General features: G+C 45.6%; 3 protein-coding genes across 4 annotated transcripts; 1 reads left to right on the top strand and 2 right to left on the bottom strand.

Annotated features, from left to right (window-relative positions):
* Positions 1–467: 467 nt before the first annotated feature.
* Positions 468–6095, bottom strand: LOC112085386. The gene is made up of 2 exons (XM_024154599.1): positions 1975–6095; positions 468–1902 (listed from the first exon to the last, which is right to left on the bottom strand). Exons 1-2 carry the CDS (start codon positions 6093–6095, stop codon positions 468–470), a joined length of 5556 nt encoding a protein of 1851 aa, XP_024010367.1.
* Positions 6096–15862: 9767 nt separating this feature from the next.
* On the top strand, positions 15863–19864 carry LOC18014485 (DNA mismatch repair protein MLH1). Its single transcript, XM_006397139.2, has 16 exons — positions 15863–16175; positions 16290–16462; positions 16556–16628; positions 16705–16839; positions 16942–17152; positions 17247–17395; positions 17559–17657; positions 17747–17816; positions 17913–18048; positions 18204–18298; positions 18388–18496; positions 18617–18782; positions 18932–19093; positions 19203–19359; positions 19440–19603; positions 19700–19864. Exons 1-16 carry the CDS (start codon positions 15903–15905, stop codon positions 19742–19744), a joined length of 2217 nt encoding a protein of 738 aa, XP_006397202.1. The 5' UTR covers positions 15863–15902; the 3' UTR covers positions 19745–19864.
* Positions 19865–19903: 39 nt separating this feature from the next.
* Positions 19904–20950, bottom strand: LOC18014482 (putative RING-H2 finger protein ATL37). Of its 2 annotated transcripts, XM_024154384.1 has the most exons (2): positions 20383–20950; positions 19904–20229 (listed from the first exon to the last, which is right to left on the bottom strand). In XM_024154384.1, exons 1-2 carry the CDS (start codon positions 20948–20950, stop codon positions 19904–19906), a joined length of 894 nt encoding a protein of 297 aa, XP_024010152.1. The 2 variants fall into 2 exon arrangements, with proteins under 2 accessions (XP_024010152.1, XP_006397203.1); XM_006397140.1 differs by having other exon boundaries at positions 19904–20950.
* Between the last annotated feature and the right edge of the window lie 1174 nt (positions 20951–22124).

Raw genomic sequence — 22124 nt, forward strand, 5'->3', positions numbered from 1 at the left:
AACTAGTTCGAACTCCTGTAAACGCACGAAACGAGTTCAAGGTTTTTCTAAGTCGAACCTAAGTATGCGAGATGTGCTCGACTTATTGTTCTTGGTGACTTAGAAATTCAACTGCGGGTCTGGGCCCGGCTTTTGATATGTGGCTTAACCACGACACCATGTGGGTGCTCGCGAGACGGATCTCGGCTTTTAAGTTTGCATTCATGTGGAATGCTATCGAACAACTGGCCAGGAAGTTGATGTAAAGACAAGGAGTTCGGTCCCTTGTGATTTCCGAACTAAAACTTAGTCATATTTGACTTAATAAAATTTTATTGATGTTATAGCTGGACTCGGTTATGAGCTGCCTACGTACCCTTTAAAGGGATCAAGCCATTCGTAGTTCTAAGTACAAAAGGGGTTTTTGCTCCGACTAAGTAGTTCGGAGGCTTTTTTTTTTTTTTTTTTTTTCCGAAGCTCGAAACGAACTAATAGTAGTATCGTTTGAGATGCATTGAGTTCCAAGATCGCGGGATCGGAGTTCCATCTAACTTCATGAGTTGATAAACACCGGGCTTAACAACCTTCATAATCTGATATGGTCCTTCCCAGTTCGCGCCAAGTTTTCCTGCGTTCTTCTCTTCTGTGTTTTGATAGACTTTGCGAAGAACGAGGTCGCCATCTTCAAAGTGACGGCCCTTAACTTTTTGGTTGTAGTAACGAGCTGCAAGTTGTTGGTAGTTCTGTATCCGGAGCAATGCTCGTTCGCGATGTTCTTGAACTAAGTCGAGTGCGTCGATCATCATGTTGTCATTCGCGTCGGGTTGCTGGGTAAGCATAGTTCGGCGAATACTTGGGACGTTGAGTTCGGCTGGACACATAGCTTCTATGCCATAAGCGAGGAAGAATGGTGACTGACCGGTCGAGCGTTGCGGTGTAGTTCGGTGAGACCACAAGACGCCGTCGAGTTCGTCTGCCCAAGTTCCCTTAGCAGTATCGAGTTGTTTCTTCAGTCCGTCGATGATGGTCTTGTTTGTGGCTTCGGCTTGTCCGTTTCCTTGCGGATACCGTGGGGTAGAGAAACTAAGTCGGATCTTCCACTTAGCACAAAAATTTTGGAAACTGATCGAAGTGAACTGGGTTCCGTTATCCGTAACGATCTCGTACGGGACTCCGTGTCGGCAGATGATGAACTTCCAGACGAACTTTTTGACATCGATTCCATGAATCTCGGGATATGCTTCGGCTTCAACCCATTTGGTGAAGTAGTCCGTGACGACGAGAACGTATTGCTTCTGAGTCGTAGATCGGCAAAAGGGACCGATGATGTCCATTGCCCAGCGCATGAAAGGATATGGTGCGGTCGAGGTCATCAGGAGCTCGGTAGGAAGGTTGATCATCGGACCATGACGTTGGCACTTCTCGCAGCGTGCCGTATACTTCTCGCAATCAGAAAGCATAGTGGGCCAGTAATAGCCAGCTTTTTTGATCTTGAATGCCAAAGACCGAGCTCCGGAGTGATTGCCTCCTTCTCCTTCGTGAACCTTCTGCATTACTTCCATGATGTCGTTGCCGCGAACGCAAGTCAAAAGTACACCGGAAGCATCCCATCTGAGAAGAGTACCTTTAATGACCACATATCGAGCTGTGCGAGCCTTAAGGAGCCGAGCTGCCCATTTATCCGTAGGGACTGTTCTGTCTCCGATGTATCCCACGATTTCTAAGGTCCAATCGTCGGGTTCGTCCTCGCCTTCGGCCTCTATATCGATTGGAACGTGTTGTCCTTCAGATTCGTCTTCGGGATCGGATTCATTACCATTGAGCTCGTCCGTATCGTTGTTGTGATCGGGAATGACCTCTTTGGGTTTCGTCCTCCGGGTGAGTGGTGGGGCGAGATTGGGTTGGTTTTCGTAGTCACATCGTCTTGTAATGATGTTGCAGTTCGGAGCGGGCTCGATACTTGGTCGCTCGATTGCCGCAATTGGGATGGTTCACCGAAGGTCAGGATCGGAATTAGTCACGAGTGCGGCTAAGGCGTCGGCGGTTGCATTCTCATCTCGAGGTATCTTTGTAAGCTCGAAGGTAGAAAACTCCGAAGCGACATCCTTAAGGACTTTGAGGTATGCGTCCATGCGGTCGTTCTTGGCCTCGTATTCGCCGTGAAACTGGTTAGCCACGAGTTGAGAGTCGCAGTAGGCGTGTACGTGCTCGGCACCGATGCCTTTGGCGAGTCGTAGTCCGGCAATCAATGCTTCGTACTCGGCTTCGTTGTTGGATGCTGGGAAGCCGAGACAAAACGACTGCTCGATAACTTCTCCTTCGGGTGATTTTAGACGAATTCCGACTCCGGATCCTTTATGGGACGATGAACCATCGGCGTGAAGAATCCAGGGTTGTGTCACCGGCTTATCTTCGACGAGCTCCGGTGGGAGTTCGACCAAGAAATCTGCTAGGACTTGAGATTTCGTTGCTATTCGGTTTCGGTATTCGATGTCATATTCACTAAGTTCGATAGCCCACTTAGCGAGTCGTCCGGATTGACTTGGGCTATGGAGGAAAGTACGAAGAGGGTGATCGGTCAGGACCACGATTGCGTGAGACTGGAAGTACGGGCGTAGCTTCCGCGCAGAAATAACCACGGCAAAGGCGAATTTCTCCAAAGTTGGATAACGATACTCCGATCCATCGAGAGACTTGCTTGTGTAGAAAATTGGCTTCTGCTCGCCGCGATCTTCTCGAACAAGAACGCTGCTGACTGCGAACTTTGAAATCGCGATGTAAAGATAAAGCGTCTCGCCGGTTTCTGGTTTGGATAAAACTGGCAGAGTGGACAAGTATTTCTTCAGCTCGGTGAAGGCTTCTTCACACTTCTCATTCCATTCGAGATGCTTGTTACCGCGAAGAAGTTGGTAGAAAGGCAAGCACTTATCCGTTGATCTGGATATGAATCGGTTAAGTGCCGCGATACGTCCGGTAAGTCGCTGAACTTCGCGTTTAGTTGTCGGCGACGGGAGCTCGAGAATAGCGGCGATCTGCTTTGGATTAGCTTCAATGCCTCGCCGTGTAACGATGTATCCGAGGAACTCTCCAGATGTCACGCCGAACGTACACTTAGTTGGATTAAGCTTCATACCATACTGATCCAAGATATCAAAGCATGTGCGAAGATGGCCAACGTGATCGGAAGCGATGAGTGACTTTACGAGCATATCATCGATGTAAACTTCCATAGTTCGTCCGAGCTGGCTCGCGAACATCCGGTTTACCAGTCGTTGGTACGTTGCTCCAGCATTCTTCAGGCCAAAGGGCATGACCTTGTAGCAGTAGATGCCACGGTCCGTGATGAACGATGTCTTCTCTCGATCTTGCGGATGCATGAGAATCTGATTGTAACCGGAGAACGCATCCATAAACGAGAGGAGTTCGTTTCCGGCAGTTGCTTCCACAAGGCGATCGATATGAGGCAATGGAAAGCTATCTTTCGGACACGCCTTATTGAGGTCGGTGAAGTCGACGCAAATCCTCCATTTACCATTCTTCTTCTTTACCACCACGAGGTTTGCCAACCAATCTGGATACTTGACTTCGGTGATAGATCTGGCTTTGAGTAAACGCTCGACCTCATCGTTCACGGCTTGTGCTTTCTCTGGTCCGAGCTTTCGGCGTTTCTGCTTGATCGGCTTATACGTGGGATCAATGTTGAGCTCGTGACACGCGATCTGTGGATCGATCCCGGGCATATCTTCTGCCGACCAAGCGAAGGTCGATGAATGTTGTTTCAGAAAGTGAATGAGTGGCTCGCGGATTACTGAGTCGAGCTCGGCGCCGATTCCGACTTGACGCTCTGGCCTTAGTTCGTCGATGCAAACTTGAACGATCGACTCCTGTTTAGGTTTTGTATTCTGGACGATGAGCTTGTCAATCGGTCCTAACGAGCTAATAACACAAGCTTGGTTGGCCGAATGAAGTCTGCATTCGTTTATGTAGCACGATCGAGCAACGGCTTGGTTTCCTCGGAGAGTATAAACACCGTCGGGAGTCGGGAACTTTAGGCATTGATGGTACGTCGAGGCGACTGCTTTCATTGCGTGTAGCCAGGGTGTTCCGAGAATAGCGTTGTAGATCGCCGGTTTATCGAGGATAAGGAACTTGATAATCTTTGCGACTCCGCCGACGTAGATCGGAATGTTGACCATGCCGACCGTCATACAACATTCCCCATCGAATCCGGTAAGTGGTTCGATAAACGGTTCAATCCTATCTGATGCCAACTCAAGTTGGTCAAGTGCTTCCTTGAAGATAACGTTAACCGAGCTGCCCGTATCGACCAGAATGCGGCTAACTTCGACGTCGTCGAGGAGCAGCTCGACGACGAGGGCGTTGTTATGTGGTTTATGCAGCCCGATTGTACCGGCCTCGGTAAATACCAAGGGCGTTCCCTTCGGCGGATCATGCGGGGCATTGGGCGCGCTGGCGGCCTGTCTGCTGTACTCTTTGATGGCTTGGACCGAATAACTGCAAGCTTCGATGGCCCCCATTATCATGTTGACGCGTTTCCGCGCCTTAGGAGCGTGATTCTCTGGTGCTCGGTCATCACGATTCCGTTTCTGTTGCTCGGGCAAAACAGGTGGATTTGGTGGTGGCGGTGGTAGTGTCGGTAAAGCCGGTGGAGTTGGTGGATCTTTGGCGGATGCTTTCTCAAGCTGTTCATTGTTTGGTCGAGGCATATGTGAACGACGGAGATCGTCAATTGAGAGTTGCCCGCCGCTCTTAGACACGTTCGAACGTCGGAGATCATCGATCGAGATTGGTTCCTTTCGATATAGGCCGAGTAGGTATTCTCGCAGATGTCTGCATTCTTCGGTGCTGTGGCCTCTACGGTTATGGAATTCGCAGAATAATGACTCGTCTTGGTCTTCTTCACCGCGGACCCATTTATTGTTCCACTGCTTGTTCGGTTGTTGGATTGCGTTGGCGTAGAACTTCTTGCGATTCTCATATCCTCGACCGTATCCTGACTGCGGCTCATTAGTCGCGACTTTCGGACATTCGGGTTGCTTCGTTGAGTGACTTTGCTCGTACGCAGCTTCTTCTTCTTCTTCAGCAGTGTAAGTATTAGCTCGGTGTAACGCATCTTCTAACGTCTGCGGAGGGTTATGCGTGATCGCGCTTCGGAAGCTAGTCTTTATCCGAGCTCCTTTTTGAAGACATAAGAGAGCAGCTTCATCGCTAATCGTACAATTGGCGACGATCGTCTTGAAGCGCTGGATGAAGTCGTGAAGGCTCTCGCTTGGTCCTTGAGCTATTTGCCAGAGTTCGGAGTTCTTGGTGTTCTGTCCAATGAACATGGAGAAGTGTTTGACGAAAGCCGTTGTTAACTCCTTGTAGTTGTCGATTGAATTGGCTTCGAGCCGTGAGAACCAGTCGAGGGCTACTCCTCCCAGACTTTCCACACACAGTTGGCACTGAACCGCATCTCTTTCCTCGGCGGACCTGAATTGGTATCGGTTCATGCAGATGCCGAATGATGTCAAGAAGTGTCGGGGGTCAGAGTTGCCTTCATAAACTTTTATCTTTAGTTTCTCCATGTGTTTGACCGGCGTTCCTGCTACGCGCGACGTGAAGGGAGTCTTCTGTGTTTCCTGAATGACGCGCTCGATTTCCAGAGCCGCGCTCGTGGCTTGGTGTATTTTTGAGGTGATATCGCGAAGCTGCGCCTTCATTGCTTCGAGCTCGGCGTCTCGGCTTAAATCCGACGCTGGTGCATTCGCTGACCCGACTGCGGCAGATCTCATAGTTCCGGCTGGATCACCGTCAGTATTAAGATCGTCTATGATGTTCCGAACTCGAAGAGGAGTTCGTGCTTGACTGAGCTCGGCGATCTGTGCCGCCATCTGACTGAAGCGTTCCTCGCTTCTTTTGTTGATAGCCTCAAACTGGGCATTGAACACTTGGAGCAGTAGTTCGGTTCCATAACCTCCTACGGCTGCGGGGGTTTGGCCGGCTATAGTTCCAGTGCTTTCTCCAGGAGCTCTTCCTCCTTGTTCTGTTGGGGCGTTAGCGTTGTTTCCACCGAGAGGGTTTCCTTCTTCGTGAATGTTGGCTTGGTCTGCCATCGCTGATTCAATCTTTCCGAAGTCCGATCTAAAACTTGAGAAATCTGTTTAAGCCCCCTACCTGGCGCGCCAATTGTTGATATGCAAATATCGACAAGGGACTAAACAGTAATTTAGATCGGAAACTCGGTTTTAGTAGATCGAATCAAGCAAAATACAACTGAGTTCGGTTATTTTGATAGGTAATAACGAACTAAGACTTAATGCGACTAAGAAGCTATTGTAATGAGTTCTCAGTCTTTAAGTCTTCTCGGGAAAATAACTTGTGTTCTCTGGTGTCGATTCGTCTCCCTTTATATATATCTCCTAAGTCGGTCTTCAAGCCTGCCTTAGACGATATGGGACCGAGAGGAGTTTCCTTTTCTCTCCCAAGTTTCCTTTTTCCATTAGGAAACTTTCCTGTTTCGGCCGAGCTCATGGAAACTCTCTATTTCTTCGAGAGGTTTCTCACCGACCTCGGCCTGATGGGCCGTATTCGGCCCATCTTTGTTCGGCCCATCTTTTCTCGGTACGTCTCTTCGTAAACCGGGCTTATGGTTTGCCGATCTCGGTTTGTACCGGAGAAAACCGGGGTGTGGTTTTCACCTCCAACAAAACCCGAGCTCGGTCCCGCAACGGCACCTCCGGACCGAAGCGAACACAGCAAATCAAGGATATCCGCAATCCCATCGTGATGACCCAAGAACGAGCAACGAAGGCTCGTTCGCCGCCAGAGAGACTCGCTATGATCTCCCAATCGGACAGGACAACGGGAACCGTGATAACCTTAGAGATCGCGATAGTCCCCGCTCTATGATCGATCAGGAAATCTTTGAGAGATACGCCGATCGAACTCATAACGATATCCAGCGGTTGAGTTTGCAAGTTCATAACGCGACCAGTTCAGCACCAGACATTGATCGGGTAATCGAGGAAACTCGAAGAACACCTTTCATATGGTGAGCCACCGATGTCTGACTTCCTGACATCGGTAAAATCAAATTCCCAAAGTATGCTGGGAAAGGCGATACGCGACCCTATCTCAGAGCTTTTAGGCTCGCCATGACTGGAGCTCATTTAAACGACAAAGAACAAGATGCAGGACACTGCCATTTCTTCGTTGAAAATTTAACGGGCCCTGCGCAAGAGTGGTTCTCTACAGTCGAACCCAACTCAATAGACAACTTTACTCAGCTCGTGTCTGTTTTCTTAAAGCAGTACTCCGTTTTTATCTAATCGTGAAAAACCGAGGCTGACCTTTGGAAACTCAAACAAAGACCCGGAGAGTCCCTCAGATCCTTTATGGACAAGTTTAAGGCTATCAAAGCCCAGAAAACTCATCCAAACGAAGAAGTCGCCCTACTAGCTCTGCAACAAGGACTAGTAGTTACGTTGGAATTCTTTAAAGAAATCACCGTACAAACTCCCGTCTCATTGGACGACGCCTTACCGAGCTACCCCGTTCATCTTCCTCAAAGAAGATATTGCAGCTCGCAAGGGCGAAAGCCTAGGTGCTCCTCCCGCGAAGAAGACCTCCAAAAAGAGACCCAAGGGTGAGAGACAACACACCTATGCCATAGATAGCCCCGAATCTAAGAAGGGCAAGTCTAAAAAAGCAAACTTTGACGAAAGCAAATTTTGCACATATCACAAAAAGAGAGGACATTCCACTGAGGAATGCCGAACTCAGATAAGGATGTTACCCACGAAAGGCGACCCCGAAAAAACTAAGAAAACCTAGGAAAATGCCGAAGAGAAAGAAATGGAACAACCTCCCAAAACTGAAAAGAAAAAGCCTACCCCTAAAAAAAGGGAGCGATCTGACAGTGAGGAACCTCCAGAGTCTCCACCACCAGCTCCTCGGAAGTGGATCGGCCTGATTTTCAGAGACCTCAGCATATGTGAAGGATCACCCCCATCCCGCGCCTAAAAAACCAACGGACTCACGCTTAGATAAGCTTTGTTCTTTTCGGGGGGGGGGGGGGGGGAGTGGCGCCTATAGCACCAAAGAGAGTAGACTTTATCTTCGGAAGCTCTCAGCTATGCCGCGACACGATAAACTCGATCAAGGCACATCAAAAGAAAAGTCGAGTCGAATGTTAGGCAAAAGCAACTCCTCGAGGGACTAGATCACGAGATCTCCTTCTGGGAAAGCGAAACGCTCCGCCTCGACAAACCACACGGTGACGCACTTGTAATCCAGTTCGATGTGAGCGGATTCGAACAGTCTCGCGTCATGATTGACACTGGAAGCTCTGTAGATATCCTATTCTACGACGCTTTCAAATGAATGGGTTTCTTCTCCTCCATGCTTAGAGGCGAAAAAACACCCCTAACCGGCTTTGCCGGAGAGACTTGCTACTCCCTGGGAACTATACAACTCCCAGTGATAGCAGAAGGAGTACGAAAAGCGGTTGACTTCATGGTTGTAGACCGAAGTGCGCCATACAACGCCAACCTAGGCAGGCCATGGCTCTACGCCATAAAGGCAGTCCCTTCTACATACCATTAATGCGTAAAATTCCCATCTCCGAAAGGAGTCCAAACTGTGCGTGGCTGCCAACCAGCTGCCCGACACTTCTATATGGGATACTTTAAACAAGCCAAACGATCTCTCGCATAGCAATCACAGAAGGATGATGAACTTGCAATGCGACGAATACAGAACAACAAAGATCCCTCCATGGGAGAATCCTGTGGAGAGCTTGTTGTTCAAGTATGCATCAACGAGACTCATCAAGAAAAAAATGCGTAGGAATTGGGAGAGTCCTCTCCCCCACCATCAAAAACGAACTGCTGAGCTTCTTAAAAGAAAACATTAGCACCTTCGCCTAGTCCACGTCCGACATGCCCGGTATTGACCTCGGAGTCACCTCGCACGAATTAAACGTGGATCCTACCTTTAAGCCCGTAAAACAGAAACGGCGCAAGCTCGGCTCCGAGCGGGCTAAGTAGTCAACAACGAGGTAGACCAACTTCTAAAAGTCGGATCCATCAGGGAGGTAAAATATCTCGACTGGCTAGCTAACCTCGTCGTAGTAAAAAAGAAAAAAGGGAAGTGGAGAGTCTGTATCGACTTCACCGACCTGAACAAGACCTGTCTTAAAGACAGCTTCCCGCTTCCGCATATCGACCGGTTAGTCGAAGCTACGGCTGGACACCAGTTGTTATCCTTCATGGATGCCTTCTCGGGATACACCCAGATCAAAATGCATCCCGAGGACCAAGAAAAGACTGTGTTCATTACAGACCGAGGCACGTACTGTTACCGAGTGATGCCCTTCGGACTAAAAAACGCTGGCGCAACCTACCAACGTTTGGTAAACAAAATGTTTGCCGACCAGCTGGGAAGACGATGGAAGTTTACATCGACGATATGCTTGTGAAATCCGAAAAAGAAACCGATCACGTCGCACAACTCAGAGAATGTTTTAACATACATCAATACAACATGAAGCTGAACCCAGCCAAATGCTCATTCGGAGTTCCTTGGCTACCTCGTAACCGAGCGGGGAATCAAAGCAAACCTGAAGCAAATAAACGCCTTCCTCGGAATGCCGTGTCCTAAGACCACGAGGGAAGTACAAAGGCAGACCGGTAGAATAGCAGCCTTAAACAGGTTTATGTCCCAATCAACCGACAAATTCCTACCATTTTACAACCTGCTCAAAGGGAACAAAAAGTTCCTATGGGACGACAAGTGCGAGGAAGCCTTCAAGCAACTGAAAAACTACTTGAGCGAACCTCCTATCCTCGCGAAACATGTAGAAGGTGAACCCCTCTACCTATACATCGCGGTATCACCCGCAGCGATCAGTGGCGTGTTAGTTCGCGAAGAACAAAGCAAACAAAAACCCATATTTTATGTGAGCAAATCGCTAATCAACGCCGAAACGTGTTACCCAGCAATGGAAAAACTAGCTTTGGCCGTCATAGTTTCGGCGCGTAAACTGAGACCCTACTTCCAATCCAACTCCATTGTGGAGTTGACCTCGCAACTGCTGCAAACCATACTCCACAGTCCCAGTCAATCCAGGCGCCTCGCGAAATTGGCAATCAAGCTCAGCGAATATGATATCGAATACCAAACTAGAACCTGCACCAAAGCGCAAGTCTTAGCCGATTTCGTTATCGAACTAGCTCTGGAAGCGCAAGACAAAATCTCACTGAACAAAACATGGTCCCTTTATGTAGATGGAGCCTCGTTAAGACAAGGCTCCGGGGTCGGAATTCGAACCATATCTCCGACATGAGAGGTGATGGAACAACAAAGCCGAATACAAAGCCCTCATAGCTGGACTAAAATTAGCCCTCGGGATATGTGCGCGCGAGGTAAGCGCTTTCAGCGACTTCCAGCTCGTCACCAGCCAATTTCAAGGCAAGTATGAAACCAGAGATACAAGGATGGAAGCTTACTTAAATGTAGTGCGCAGCATCGTCGAGCAGTTCGAGAAATTTGAATTGACTCGAATTCCCCAGGGAGAGAATACTCCTGCGGATGCACTAACTACATTAGCTTCCACTTCAGACCTTTAATCAAACGGTTAATCCCGGTGGAAGGTATCAAAAAACCGAGCATAGATCTCCCACCAAAAAACAAACGGTGAACGAAGTTTGGGTTCCACCGACAGACCCAGGCCCTAGTAACAAAACCCAGGCCTTGACGGAGTCCGAACCAACACCTGCAGGCATCAGAGTCGACGAGTTCGATCACCCAATGTACAAGCTAGATGAGCCTCCGCCGGACGAAAGAACCAATGATGACCCTAACGATCATGACGAATACATCCGAGATGGCACAGTCCTGCAGGACAAATAGGAAGTCAGGAAACTAAGAGCCAAAAGCTCGCGGTCATAATGGAAGACCGACTGTATAAGCGCAGTGTCTCCGGGCCTTACCTTCGATGCATACACGGCATCGGAGCTCGAAAAATGATGGAAGAAGCTCATGATGGCCACTGTGGAAGCCATTCGTCGGGACGCACCCTTGCCATCAAGATTAAGAAGCAAGGCTAATTTTGGCCGAAAATAATATTCGACTGCGAAAAATACGCTCAAAAGTGCGATAAATGCCAAAGGCACACACCAATTATACATTCTCCAGCGGAGAAGCTATCATCTGTCACAGTCCCGTACCCTTTCATGAGATGGTTTATAGATCTGATAGGACCTCTAATCTCTTCGGGACGCAAGCAGGTCAAATACCTACTAGTCATGACCGACTATTTTACCAAATGGGCCGAAGCAAAAGCTCTTTAGAACTCAGCTGAAGCTGAGGTCAAAAATTTCATATGGAAGTACATCGTCTGCAGACACGGGCTCCTGTACGAAATCGTAACAGATAACGGCCCCCAGTTCATATCAAGAACGACTAGAAACTTCTGCAGCAGGTGGAAAATTCGCCTTACGACGTTGACGCCTCAGTACCCTCAAGACGATAGTCAAGACGAGGCCGCCAATAAGACGATCCTGAGTAACTTCAAGAAACACCTCGACGCCAGAAAGGCTCGATGGGCGGAGGAGCTGCCAGCAATCCTCTGGACATGCCGAATCACCCCACACAAGGCCACCAGCGAGACTCCGGTCTCGCTAGCTTACGGCCTCGAGGCAGTCATTCCAGCCGAAGTCTTTATTCCAAGCCAGGGAAGGACCTTGTGTCCAGACAACGCGGAAATCAATGAAGACGCTCTTCGAGAGCATTTGGATCACATCGATGAACATCAGGATCAAGCTATGGTTAGAATCCAAAACTACCAGCAAGTCGCAGCTTGCTTATACAACACTAAAGTCCGATCGCAAAAATTTGCAGTCGGAGACTTAGTCTTGCGCAAAGTTTTTGACCACACTAAGGAAGCAGACGCCGGAAAACTAGGAACCAAATGGGAAGGTCCCTACCAGGTCGTTGAAATAATATCCCAGGCGTCTACAAGCTAACTAAAGCACGCAACAGAGTACCAGAATATAGACCATGGAACATCATGAATCTCAAAAGATACTTCTTCTGAGTACTTGAAACAATCAAATTATATCCGGCTTGATCCCTAGACGGGGTACGTATGCAGCTCGAGCTAGGAGCCCAGCCACTATTTTTTTCAAAAAAAATTTCGAAAAACTTGAAAAGTATTCAGTTCGACAGGTTGTAAACAATATTGTGTCTCACCAATAAAACAAACCTTTTGAGCATACGACTCGGCCTCCTTTTCTAAAAATGTTTGGGGGTGGGGGGGATGGGATACATACCCCAATTTGTTAAAACAAGTTATTACGGTAGTACTCAAAGTAGTCCCAATTTAAAGAATAAGAAAGCTCTATGCCTAGCCAGGTTCAATCAACAAACCAATAGACCCTCGAAAAGAGCTAAGGAATTAACCTTTCTAAGTTAAATTTCGGGCCAAGCGCTTAAGCCCACTTAAGCCGATCACCTCGGGAAGTCCGGGTTAAAGCCCATAACTCCCGAGACCGAAGCGAAGGAGTATTCAGCCTTAGTCGAAACCAAGGCTCGAACTAGAGCGAGCTTTCCCTCGAAAGAGACAACAGTAATTAAGCCCAATAAATACTAAGTCTTCAAAGCAAAGACCCATCACGATAAAAGCAAACTAAGACAAAAAAACTTAGTCGAAAAAACGCGGAAACAACTAAGTATGAAAACCAAAATGTTTGGAAACTTAAACAGATTAAAGCCCTCCCGAGCACCAATTCAAAACAAAGAAAGAGTGGATTAAAGCCCTCCCGGGCACCATGTTCAGAAAACATAAAAAAGGGACTCAGAGTCCCCGTAACAAAGCAAAAAAAAAAAATCAAAGACTTAAAGGTTCTTACGCCTTGTCTCCAGTCGCCTCCTGCTGAGCCCTGTCGCGCGTCTCCTCCGAAACATTGGTCCCGAACTGGTTGACCCCTGTCGGAACGAGCGTGTTTGGATCGATATCCATCACCGCCACCGATGACTCCAAGACCGCCGAGAGGTTAAGCCTACCTAGGCCGCCCTGAAAGCCGCTTCAAAGTTTGGTATATGCGCATGCAGGTTCACAAGCTCGGTGTCGGGTTGAATATCCCCCTTTGCCATACCCTCAAGCAGATCAATGTTGGCAAGCAGCTCTTGAAGGTTGATCTCAGCATTCGATTTGATCGACAAAAGGATCTCCCGATACTGGCGGTTAAGCTCCCCCTTCTCAGCACGAACCCGGCGACGCAGTTCCTCCTTCTAATCCGTCTTCAGTAGACGGATCTCCTCTGCCAGCCGGGCCGATTGAGCCAGGGAGGAACGGCTCGGCCAGAGCTTTGTTCTGCTTCGAGAGCGTCCCCACTTTTCCTTGCAGCTCGAGTTTGGACGCCTCCAACATGGCTAAACGAGCTCAGGAACCCGCAAGCTTAGCCAGTTGACCAGCTACTGCGGCTTCCCGATCCTTCACTCCCTAGAGCTCCGCCCTTAGGTCTTGAACGACCTTCTTAGCGGCATCCAACTCGTCAGAGCGAGGCGACTCCTGAAACATCCGTTCAGCAAAAGATACAACGAGCCGTTTAAACTGCCTCCGCACGGGCTGGCTAGCCCCCGAGCCGTTCGACTCGGAGCTCAAACGTATTGGCTCCACCGGGACGCCTGTAGCGACAGTCGGAGAGGGATGAGCCCCCTGTGTCGCCACCGCAGGGGGCGGAACACCGTCCAGAATCGCTGCCGACCGACCATGAGCCGCCAAGGCTTCAGAAATCGAGGCAGCAATGTCCCCACTCCGGACACGGCTCGGACCGGCTTGATCCTTAGAGGATCGCTGATGGAAGGTTGGACGTCGAGACATTGAAGTACTGACGGTTGATGAAGTCGGAAAAGCATCGGCTGAACCGGTCAGACAAAACCTAGTCAGTAAAACGAGATACAAGGGAACCCATAAAACGAGATAACACGATCCCAAGCGCGAGTTTACCTGTGTACCTCTGAAAGGATGAGGTTGGACGATTGCTTGGTGAACGATCGGCCGCAGTGGTATCTCAAGAGCTTGCAGAATCCTCTGACGAGTGAAGTCGTACCACGAGACCCTCTCTTGTCGAAGAGCTGCGAGAACGCTATCCGCTATCGGTGGAGGCTTTTTGGGAGTTTCTGCGAAACTAAAATTAAAAGGTTAGAAACACGAAAAACCAAAGCGGACACCGAGTTGATTGAACACATAAGAGCGCTCGACCGGTGACCGGCGACCAGAGTCGGGGGAGGTGAGAGAAGTCGAAATCGCCAATCGGCATGGCGTTAACCCTAAAAAGGAACGTCTGGTCCCTCCATTGGTCTCGTTGTAGGACATCTACAAGCACCCGTCGATTCTGCCGAGGCAAAAAATAGAAGGTCCCCTCGAAACCGGGATTCTTCTTCACCGAGAATAAGGCGACGATGTCGGTCGGAGTAAAAAGGATCCCCTCTTCCTGCGCCCGAACGGAAAGCCCAATGATGTATCTAACAAAGTTTGGGCACATCTGGGAAAAAGAGATTCGGAGCTGCGCTAGGGTTTCAAAGAGAAACCCTGGAATCGGGAAGGTCAGTCTGCATTCTTCGAAGTAGGTACGGTATGCGCAGCACCATCCCGGCCTCACGGTCTCCGGTGACTCCATTGTCGATGGTTCCGCCATCTCGACATCCACGAGAACACCGTGAGCATCCCGGAGTCTTCGCAAATCGTATTCCGAGGTGGTGCAGGGAATATGGGACCGAATAGTTCTTCGCTGACATCCATATTGATAAAAAATAGCTATTTCTAAAAAATGACAAAAGGGAGCACTCCAAGCAGCAAATCGAGTCTACTTCGAAATCCAAAAAGCCCTATTCCAAAAAGCGAATATAAAAGCAAAGGGTGTGGAAAGAGAAGTTACCTTGGTCGAAAGCGAGTGGAGCAATGAATTGGGAACGTGGAGAGTCGAGTCTAAATACCCAACTACGAAGCGGTTCCCAAAGCCCAAAGAGAGATTTTATTCTCCGAAGATTCGGGCCGTTGGATGACAATCATTTCGAATAAAATCCCAAAAAGAAGGGGGATCCAAGGGCACTCGCACGAAACGTAGTAATAAAATCTGTGCCTTCTGTTTCAAATTTTGAAATCTTGTCAAAAGATTTGAGTATATCCGGAAATACGAAGCGACAGAGCTCCACCGCCCATTAAACTCGATACTCGCTTAATGGGCTGGAAGGCAATTGTGGGAGCTAGATTTCTTATTATTGGGCTAGGCCCACAAAGCCCAAAAGGAAATATAATTAAATAAATTATATTTCGAATAATCGAATAATCGGAGTTAGACCAGAAGAATATTGGCCCAAAAATACAGGATTCAGCCCATCAACCCATTCGCGGACTAACTAAGTGTCGCTTCGAATATGCGAACCAAGCGAGTTTCGAGCTCCGAGATATCCATCAAAATCGAAGATATTCCTCTAACAGTTCGAAGCTGTTACGGAGATCAGGGAAACGGCGTAATACGAAGTGGCTCAAGATACGCAGCGGCAGTTCGAAACCCGAAAAGAAGTACAAAAAGAGCTCGGAAGAAACCAAGAAGACAAATCTTTTCCTCCAGGAAAAAACTGTAAAATTACAGCAACTTTTTTGTACTCATTCTCTTCCAGAAATCTTGTATTTTTTTGATTAATTCAAATAAAATTCAATTTTTTCAATATTTTTTCATATTCGATCGATTGAAAAATAAATCTGACCTATCATTATAAATCTCTTCCCTAAAATTATATACAAATTTCTGAGTGTGAATTTTAGCTCATGGGTTTTAAATTGGCCTAAAGGCCCAATTCATAGTGTACAACTTGAGCGATCCCAATTTTGTATCTGGCGCGAGGTTGGAGAGATGATCGACGGTTCGCCTCTTGCGGTGGCGATGGAGGTGGATGAAGAGTTTGCGGTGGCGGCGATTGTACAGAGAGACCCACCGAAAATTCAACGGCTAGAGGAGTCAGTGGTCAACCGTATCGCAGCGGGTGAAGTAATCCAGCGCCCAGTTTCGGCGGTGAAGGAGCTCGTTGAGAACAGCCTTGACGCCGATTCAAGTTCCATAAGCGTCGTTGTTAAGGACGGTGGCTTGAAGCTCATTCAAGTCTCCGACGACGGCCACGGTATCAGAGTAATGCTCTACACACATTCATTTTGAAAAATTGAAAAATTCTCGTTCTGGATTTTTGTTTTTTTTTTTTTTTTTGTCGAATCAGTTTGTTGTTTATATTGTTTCGTAATATAGCTTGAAGACTTGCCGATACTGTGCGAGAGGCATACGACATCGAAGCTGACTAAGTATGAGGATTTGTTCTCTCTAAGTTCGATGGGTTTTAGAGGAGAGGCACTAGCTAGTATGACTTATGTTGCTCATGTTACAGTAACCACCATTACCAAAGGCCAGATTCATGGTTACAGGTTTGGAAACATTGATTAGCTTAAGTCATGTTTTTTTTCTTTCTGCTTAACGTGTTGAAGATCGTGTTATTGCATCTGAAAATTTTGTTTCAGAGTGTCTTATAAAGATGGTGTGATGGAGCATGAACCAAAGGCGTGTGCGGCTGTAAAAGGAACGCAGATAATGGTATTTTATCGAATTGAGAAGCGAAATTCCGTCAGTAACTTTTGAAGTTTATGTCTTTGGGTTCTGTGTGTTTTAGGTGGAGAATCTGTTCTATAATATGATTGCTAGAAGGAAGACACTTCAAAACTCTGCTGATGATTATGGGAAAATAGTAGACTTGCTGAGCAGGATGGCCATTCATCACAATGAAGTGAGCTTCTCTTGTAGAAAGGTTGGTATACGTACTAACTAAGCTAGTCTACTAACTTTTTTTGGGAAGCAAACTGTGAATGGAATGAGCCAATTTTTGTTTTTTATGGTGCTGTCTCGCCAGCATGGAGCTGTCAAGGCTGATGTTCACTCTGTGGTGTCGTACTCAAGGCTTGATTCGATCCGATCTATTTACGGGGTATCAGTCGCAAAGAACCTGATGAAAGTAGAAGTTTCTTCCGCCGACTCCTCCGGTTGTACTTTTGATATGGAGGGTTTCATATCCAGTTCCAACTATGTTGCTAAGAAGACCATATTGGTGCTTTTCATTAATGGTGAGGACTTTCTTTCCTTAATTGAAAAAGAAAAGTTAGATCTGTTTCATCACTAGCTAATCCTATGTCAAATTTGATTTATTGATTACAACAGATAGATTGGTTGAATGCTCTGCCTTAAAAAGAGCCATTGAGATTGTTTATGCTGCAACATTACCAAAAGCATCAAAACCTTTTGTCTACATGTCAATCAGTTTGCCACGCGAACATGTTGATATCAATATTCACCCAACAAAGAAAGAGGTGATTGCTTTCCTCCTTTTATGCTAGTTTTGAAGTCTAGTAGCTGCTCCAGATTCATATATATACATGGGTCCAAGTATTTCTATAATAAGATTGTGTATTTGTTGCTTAAGTTGTTTGAAAAAATGAATTCCTTATTTATACATCAGATAATAGCGTGCAGGTAAGCATTTTAAACCAGGAGATCATGATCGAGATGATACAGTCAGAGGTTGAATTAAAACTAAGAAACGCAAATGATACTAGGACGTTTCAAGAGCAGGTATGCTTGCAAAAGAATCTGATGCAATATTTTTCTCTAAAGGATAAGAACATTTCTTTAATAGTTATAAGTGTTCCTTCATGCTACAGAAAGTGGAATACATTCAATCTACGTTAACACCCTTAAGGAAAGATTCTCCTGTTTCTCCGTTGCCTTCTGGTATTGTATCACTCGGCTGTGTTGATTACTTTGATAGTCTATGCTCGTTTGTCTATTTTCACTTCATAACAAAGCTTGTCTCTTCTCATTAACTAGGACAAAAAACACCGAAAGTTCCTGTGCATAAAATGGTGAGAACAGATGCAGCAGATCCAGCTGGAAGGTTACATGCCTTTTTGCAACCCAAGCCCCATAATCTCCCTGACAAGATTTCTAGTTTGAGTGCAGTAAGGCAAGATGTCACCTGGTACAACATATATAGTTTCATATAAACAAAATTGGATTGATAATTGTATCCTTGAAGTTAAAACATATTGTGTACTGGTGTTTCTTTTGGTTTGATGTTCTTTTATTGGTTAAATTGATATATTCTTATTATTCTTGCAGGTCTTCTATAAGGCAAAGAAGAAACCCAAAGGAAACTGCTGATCTTTCTAGTGTTCAGGAACTTATTAATGGAGTTGACAGCTGCTGCCATCCGGGTAACTTCCTCTGCATGGTTATTCTTCTGAACATAACCTTGTTTAAACCAATCCTCCTAACCACTTTTCTTGAAATGATTCCCTGTTAGGTCTGCTGGAGACTGTAAGAAATTGCACATATGTTGGAATGGCAGATGATGTTTTTGCTTTAGTTCAGCATAAAACCCATCTATATCTAGCAAATGTGGTGAACCTCAGGTATTATTCTTGGGTTTTAAATGTTAGGTGGAGGATATTCTACTGTATTAGTATAAAAAAGTCTATACGTTGTATTTACTAAAAAGCTTATATCGATTTCCATCTTATTGGATTCTGCAGCAAAGAGCTCATGTATCAGCAAACTCTTCGTCGTTTTGCTCACTTTAATGCAATACAGCTTAGCGATCCAGCCCCTCTGTCTGAGTTGATATTGCTGGCTCTGAAAGAGGAGGATCTAGATCCTCAAATTGATGAAAAGGATCATCTGAAAGAAAAAATCGCTGAAGTAAGCTCTTCTTTCTGCACCGTTAATTCTTGTTACTGGTTCCTTTATCAACTACTTCTTCTACTCAACTTGTGACCTCCACAGTTACAAGTTGCCTATAGATTTGGTTTTTAACAAAGATCTCTGACTTGTGTGGTTTTAATAAATAGATGAACGCAGAACTTCTCAAGGAAAAAGCAGAAATGTTAGAGGAGTATTTCAGCGTTTACATGGACTCCAACGGAAATTTGTCACGGCTTCCTGTCATACTCGACCAGTACACACCTGACATGGATCGTGTTCCTGAATTTTTACTTTGCTTGGGAAATGATGTGAGTTCCGCGAACAGAGCATACAAGTTGTGACTTGTGAGTTCCTTGAGAGCATCTACTTAGTACAGGAACAGTGGATTCTAATGTTTTACTCTAACCTACTATTTAGGTTGAATGGGATGATGAGAAGGCTTGTTTTCAAGGAGTTTCTGCAGCTATTGGGAACTTTTACGCCATGCATCCTCCTCTTTTGCCAAACCCATCCGGTGATGGTATTCGGTTCTATTCTAAGAGAAGTGAGAGCTCTCAGGAAAAGCCAGATTTAGGTATCTAGCTCTTCTCGTGACTAATATTTTCGCTTTTGGTTGTAAGTGAGCATCTAATTTTTTACATTGAACTGTTGCAGGGGGTAACGTTGAGATGGAGTCAATGCTTGACCAAGACCTTCTCTCAGATGCTGAAAACGCATGGGCGCAACGTGAATGGTCAATCCAACACGTTCTGTTTCCGTCTATGAGATTGTTCTTAAAGCCACCAGCCTCCATGGCTTCAAATGGGACTTTTGTAAAGGTTATTACTTCTCTAATTACCAAAACTCCAAAACCTTTGTATGGAAAATCAAATCTCACATACACATTAGTTACATTCTTGTCACTCTTTTTGCAGGTAGCATCCCTTGAAAAGCTGTACAAGATATTCGAACGATGCTAATTTAGTAGGCTCCCATTTGCTCTTACTATGTTTACAGACTCTTGAGTAAATACCGGAACCAAATTATGGTTAAACCAAACTGTGACACGTATGACTGACTGCAACGATAATCATCAAACTTTGACCTTTTTCTCTTAAAAAAGAGTTTATAGATTAGACTTATGGCATTAGGCGTTGAAATGACCTTTCACCAGAATCTTGGGAAGTGTCTCGGACGTCTTTGCCACGTGTGGACCGAACAGAAGAAGCTTGTAAAGAGAAAGACATAGATATGGCTCGCCGAAGCGTTTGTCGTCCCTGAGAGAAACCACTTCTCTCGCTCCCAACGCTGCCGCTCCTGTAGCCCTGTCTCGAACTCCTGGCTTGAGGCAAGGCAATGTGGCTTCTCCTTATTAGGTTCAAGCTAACGATTTCTCTTCGCACCTCTTCTGGTAACTGCAGCGTGAATCTTTCTAGATTCTCACATACTTTAACCAATGAATGTCCTGTCGAATGAGATCTAGGCACGAATATCTCACCCATACGCCAGCTCGACAATAACCCTGTAGATCTTGACCGAGGTGTTCTATAGTCCGCATTGTTGTTCCATGTCACATTATCAATTACCAAGCTTATGTCATCGTGGGATTCGATAAGGCCTCTCTGTGCATTCCCCGTTTCAACATCCATGCTCGGATATGGAAAGCTCTCGCCGGGTTTTAGAGACAGAGTCGCACGGCAGACCGGACATGTGGACCGAGAAGAGAGCCACACGTCGATGCAATCAGCATGGAAAGTGTGGCTACAAGGAGGCATCCAACGTAGCGTCTCTTTATCCTCAAACTCGTTTAGACAAATTGCACATTCCACTCCGCCTTTGCCTATCTTTAGCCCTTTAACCTCCGAGTAAAGGAAAAACGGAAATGACTCTATCACATTTTTCTCGAGTCCACGGCTTGGTCTAGTGTGCAACACTACATGGCTTCTCGCCTCAATCTCTGAATCGTGAAATGCATAGAACAAGCAGCATCCGACTATACTTAAGAGAAACATAGAAAGTAAAATAATTCCGATTACCGATTGTGCCGTGACCTTGGTTGTACTATCGGGGTCTGTGGATTCGGAAGATTGCTGGCAGGCTACGTAAGGCAAGAGTTGGAAAAATAAGAGCGGCAATATAACACATATTACGATCTGATGGCTAAGATCTCTCGTGAAGATAGTCATTATGTGAACGGCTCTTTTTGGATCACTTGAGGTCCATGTCTCCGTTTAGAGGGAGAGAAAGACGAGAATAAGAAGAATAAGTCGTTATACTATACAGATAATGATTCGTAGATCAATAAGATATGCACGTCACGACAGCTAATATTGTATTACTACTATATACTATAATGTAAGATTTGTTTTGGTCCAACGTTTCGACTTTGAGGAAGTCTTTATATAAACCAAAACAAAACCGAATGGAAAACTGGATTAAACATTCTTTGGGTGATAGAGAACCAACTCAATATACCAGAAAAAAATTACGTCAAGTTAATTTATCTGTGTCATCACCCAAAGAGACCAAACTGAAAGTTAACAAGAAAACGAATAAAATGGGTCAAAGACAATTCTAACTTTCGCACAGAACATACTTTGCATCGGCATAGTCATTTAAACGTGAGTTACATTTTAAGAAACAGTTCAATATTGGTCCGTAACTCTTAAATTTATGGGAGGATTGCTATTGTGACCTTAAAAATAGCTGAAATTAGTATAACAACCTTACATTCTCGAAATTAGTAGAATAACTTTCCTTTTTTAAAAAACCCGGTTTTACTCTTGGGAAGCTTTGGTGAGAAAAAACGTATTTACGAAAATGCCATTATTAAATAATTTCCACGTTAGCCGTTAAAATGGACTACCCACAAATAAATCTACCAATATAAATGGTAGACTTATAAGTTTTGGTAGATTTAAAAATATGTCGATAGACTTAATAATATTTGGTAGACTTAATATTCCGAAAAATAGATTTGTTTAGATGTTGATAGACTTACAGTGATAGATTTATTTTTCTGGAATGGTAGATTTAAAATTCTTGATAGATATTTGAATGTGTTGGTAGACTTGTTTTTTTTAAAGTAGATTTATTTTCAAGTTGGTAGACATAATGTTGTTGAGTTGACTTTATGAGATGTGGTTGACCAAAATCAGTAGACTTATTAACTTTCATAGTAGACTTGTTAGACAAGAAAATAGACTTATTTCTAATAAATATTAATCTATTACAATATAAAAAGTTTTTTCGTGATAGATTTGTTGTACGCATAATAGATGTAAATATCGATAGTAGATTTGTTTTGAAATAGTAGACTTATTTTCTGTGTGGTAGACTTGTTGTTTTAATGGTAGACTT

Source organism: Eutrema salsugineum, unplaced genomic scaffold (genome assembly GCF_000478725.1).
Source record: "Eutrema salsugineum unplaced genomic scaffold, Eutsalg1_0 scaffold_3, whole genome shotgun sequence".
In the NCBI taxonomy this organism is placed as follows: domain Eukaryota; kingdom Viridiplantae; phylum Streptophyta; class Magnoliopsida; order Brassicales; family Brassicaceae; genus Eutrema; species Eutrema salsugineum.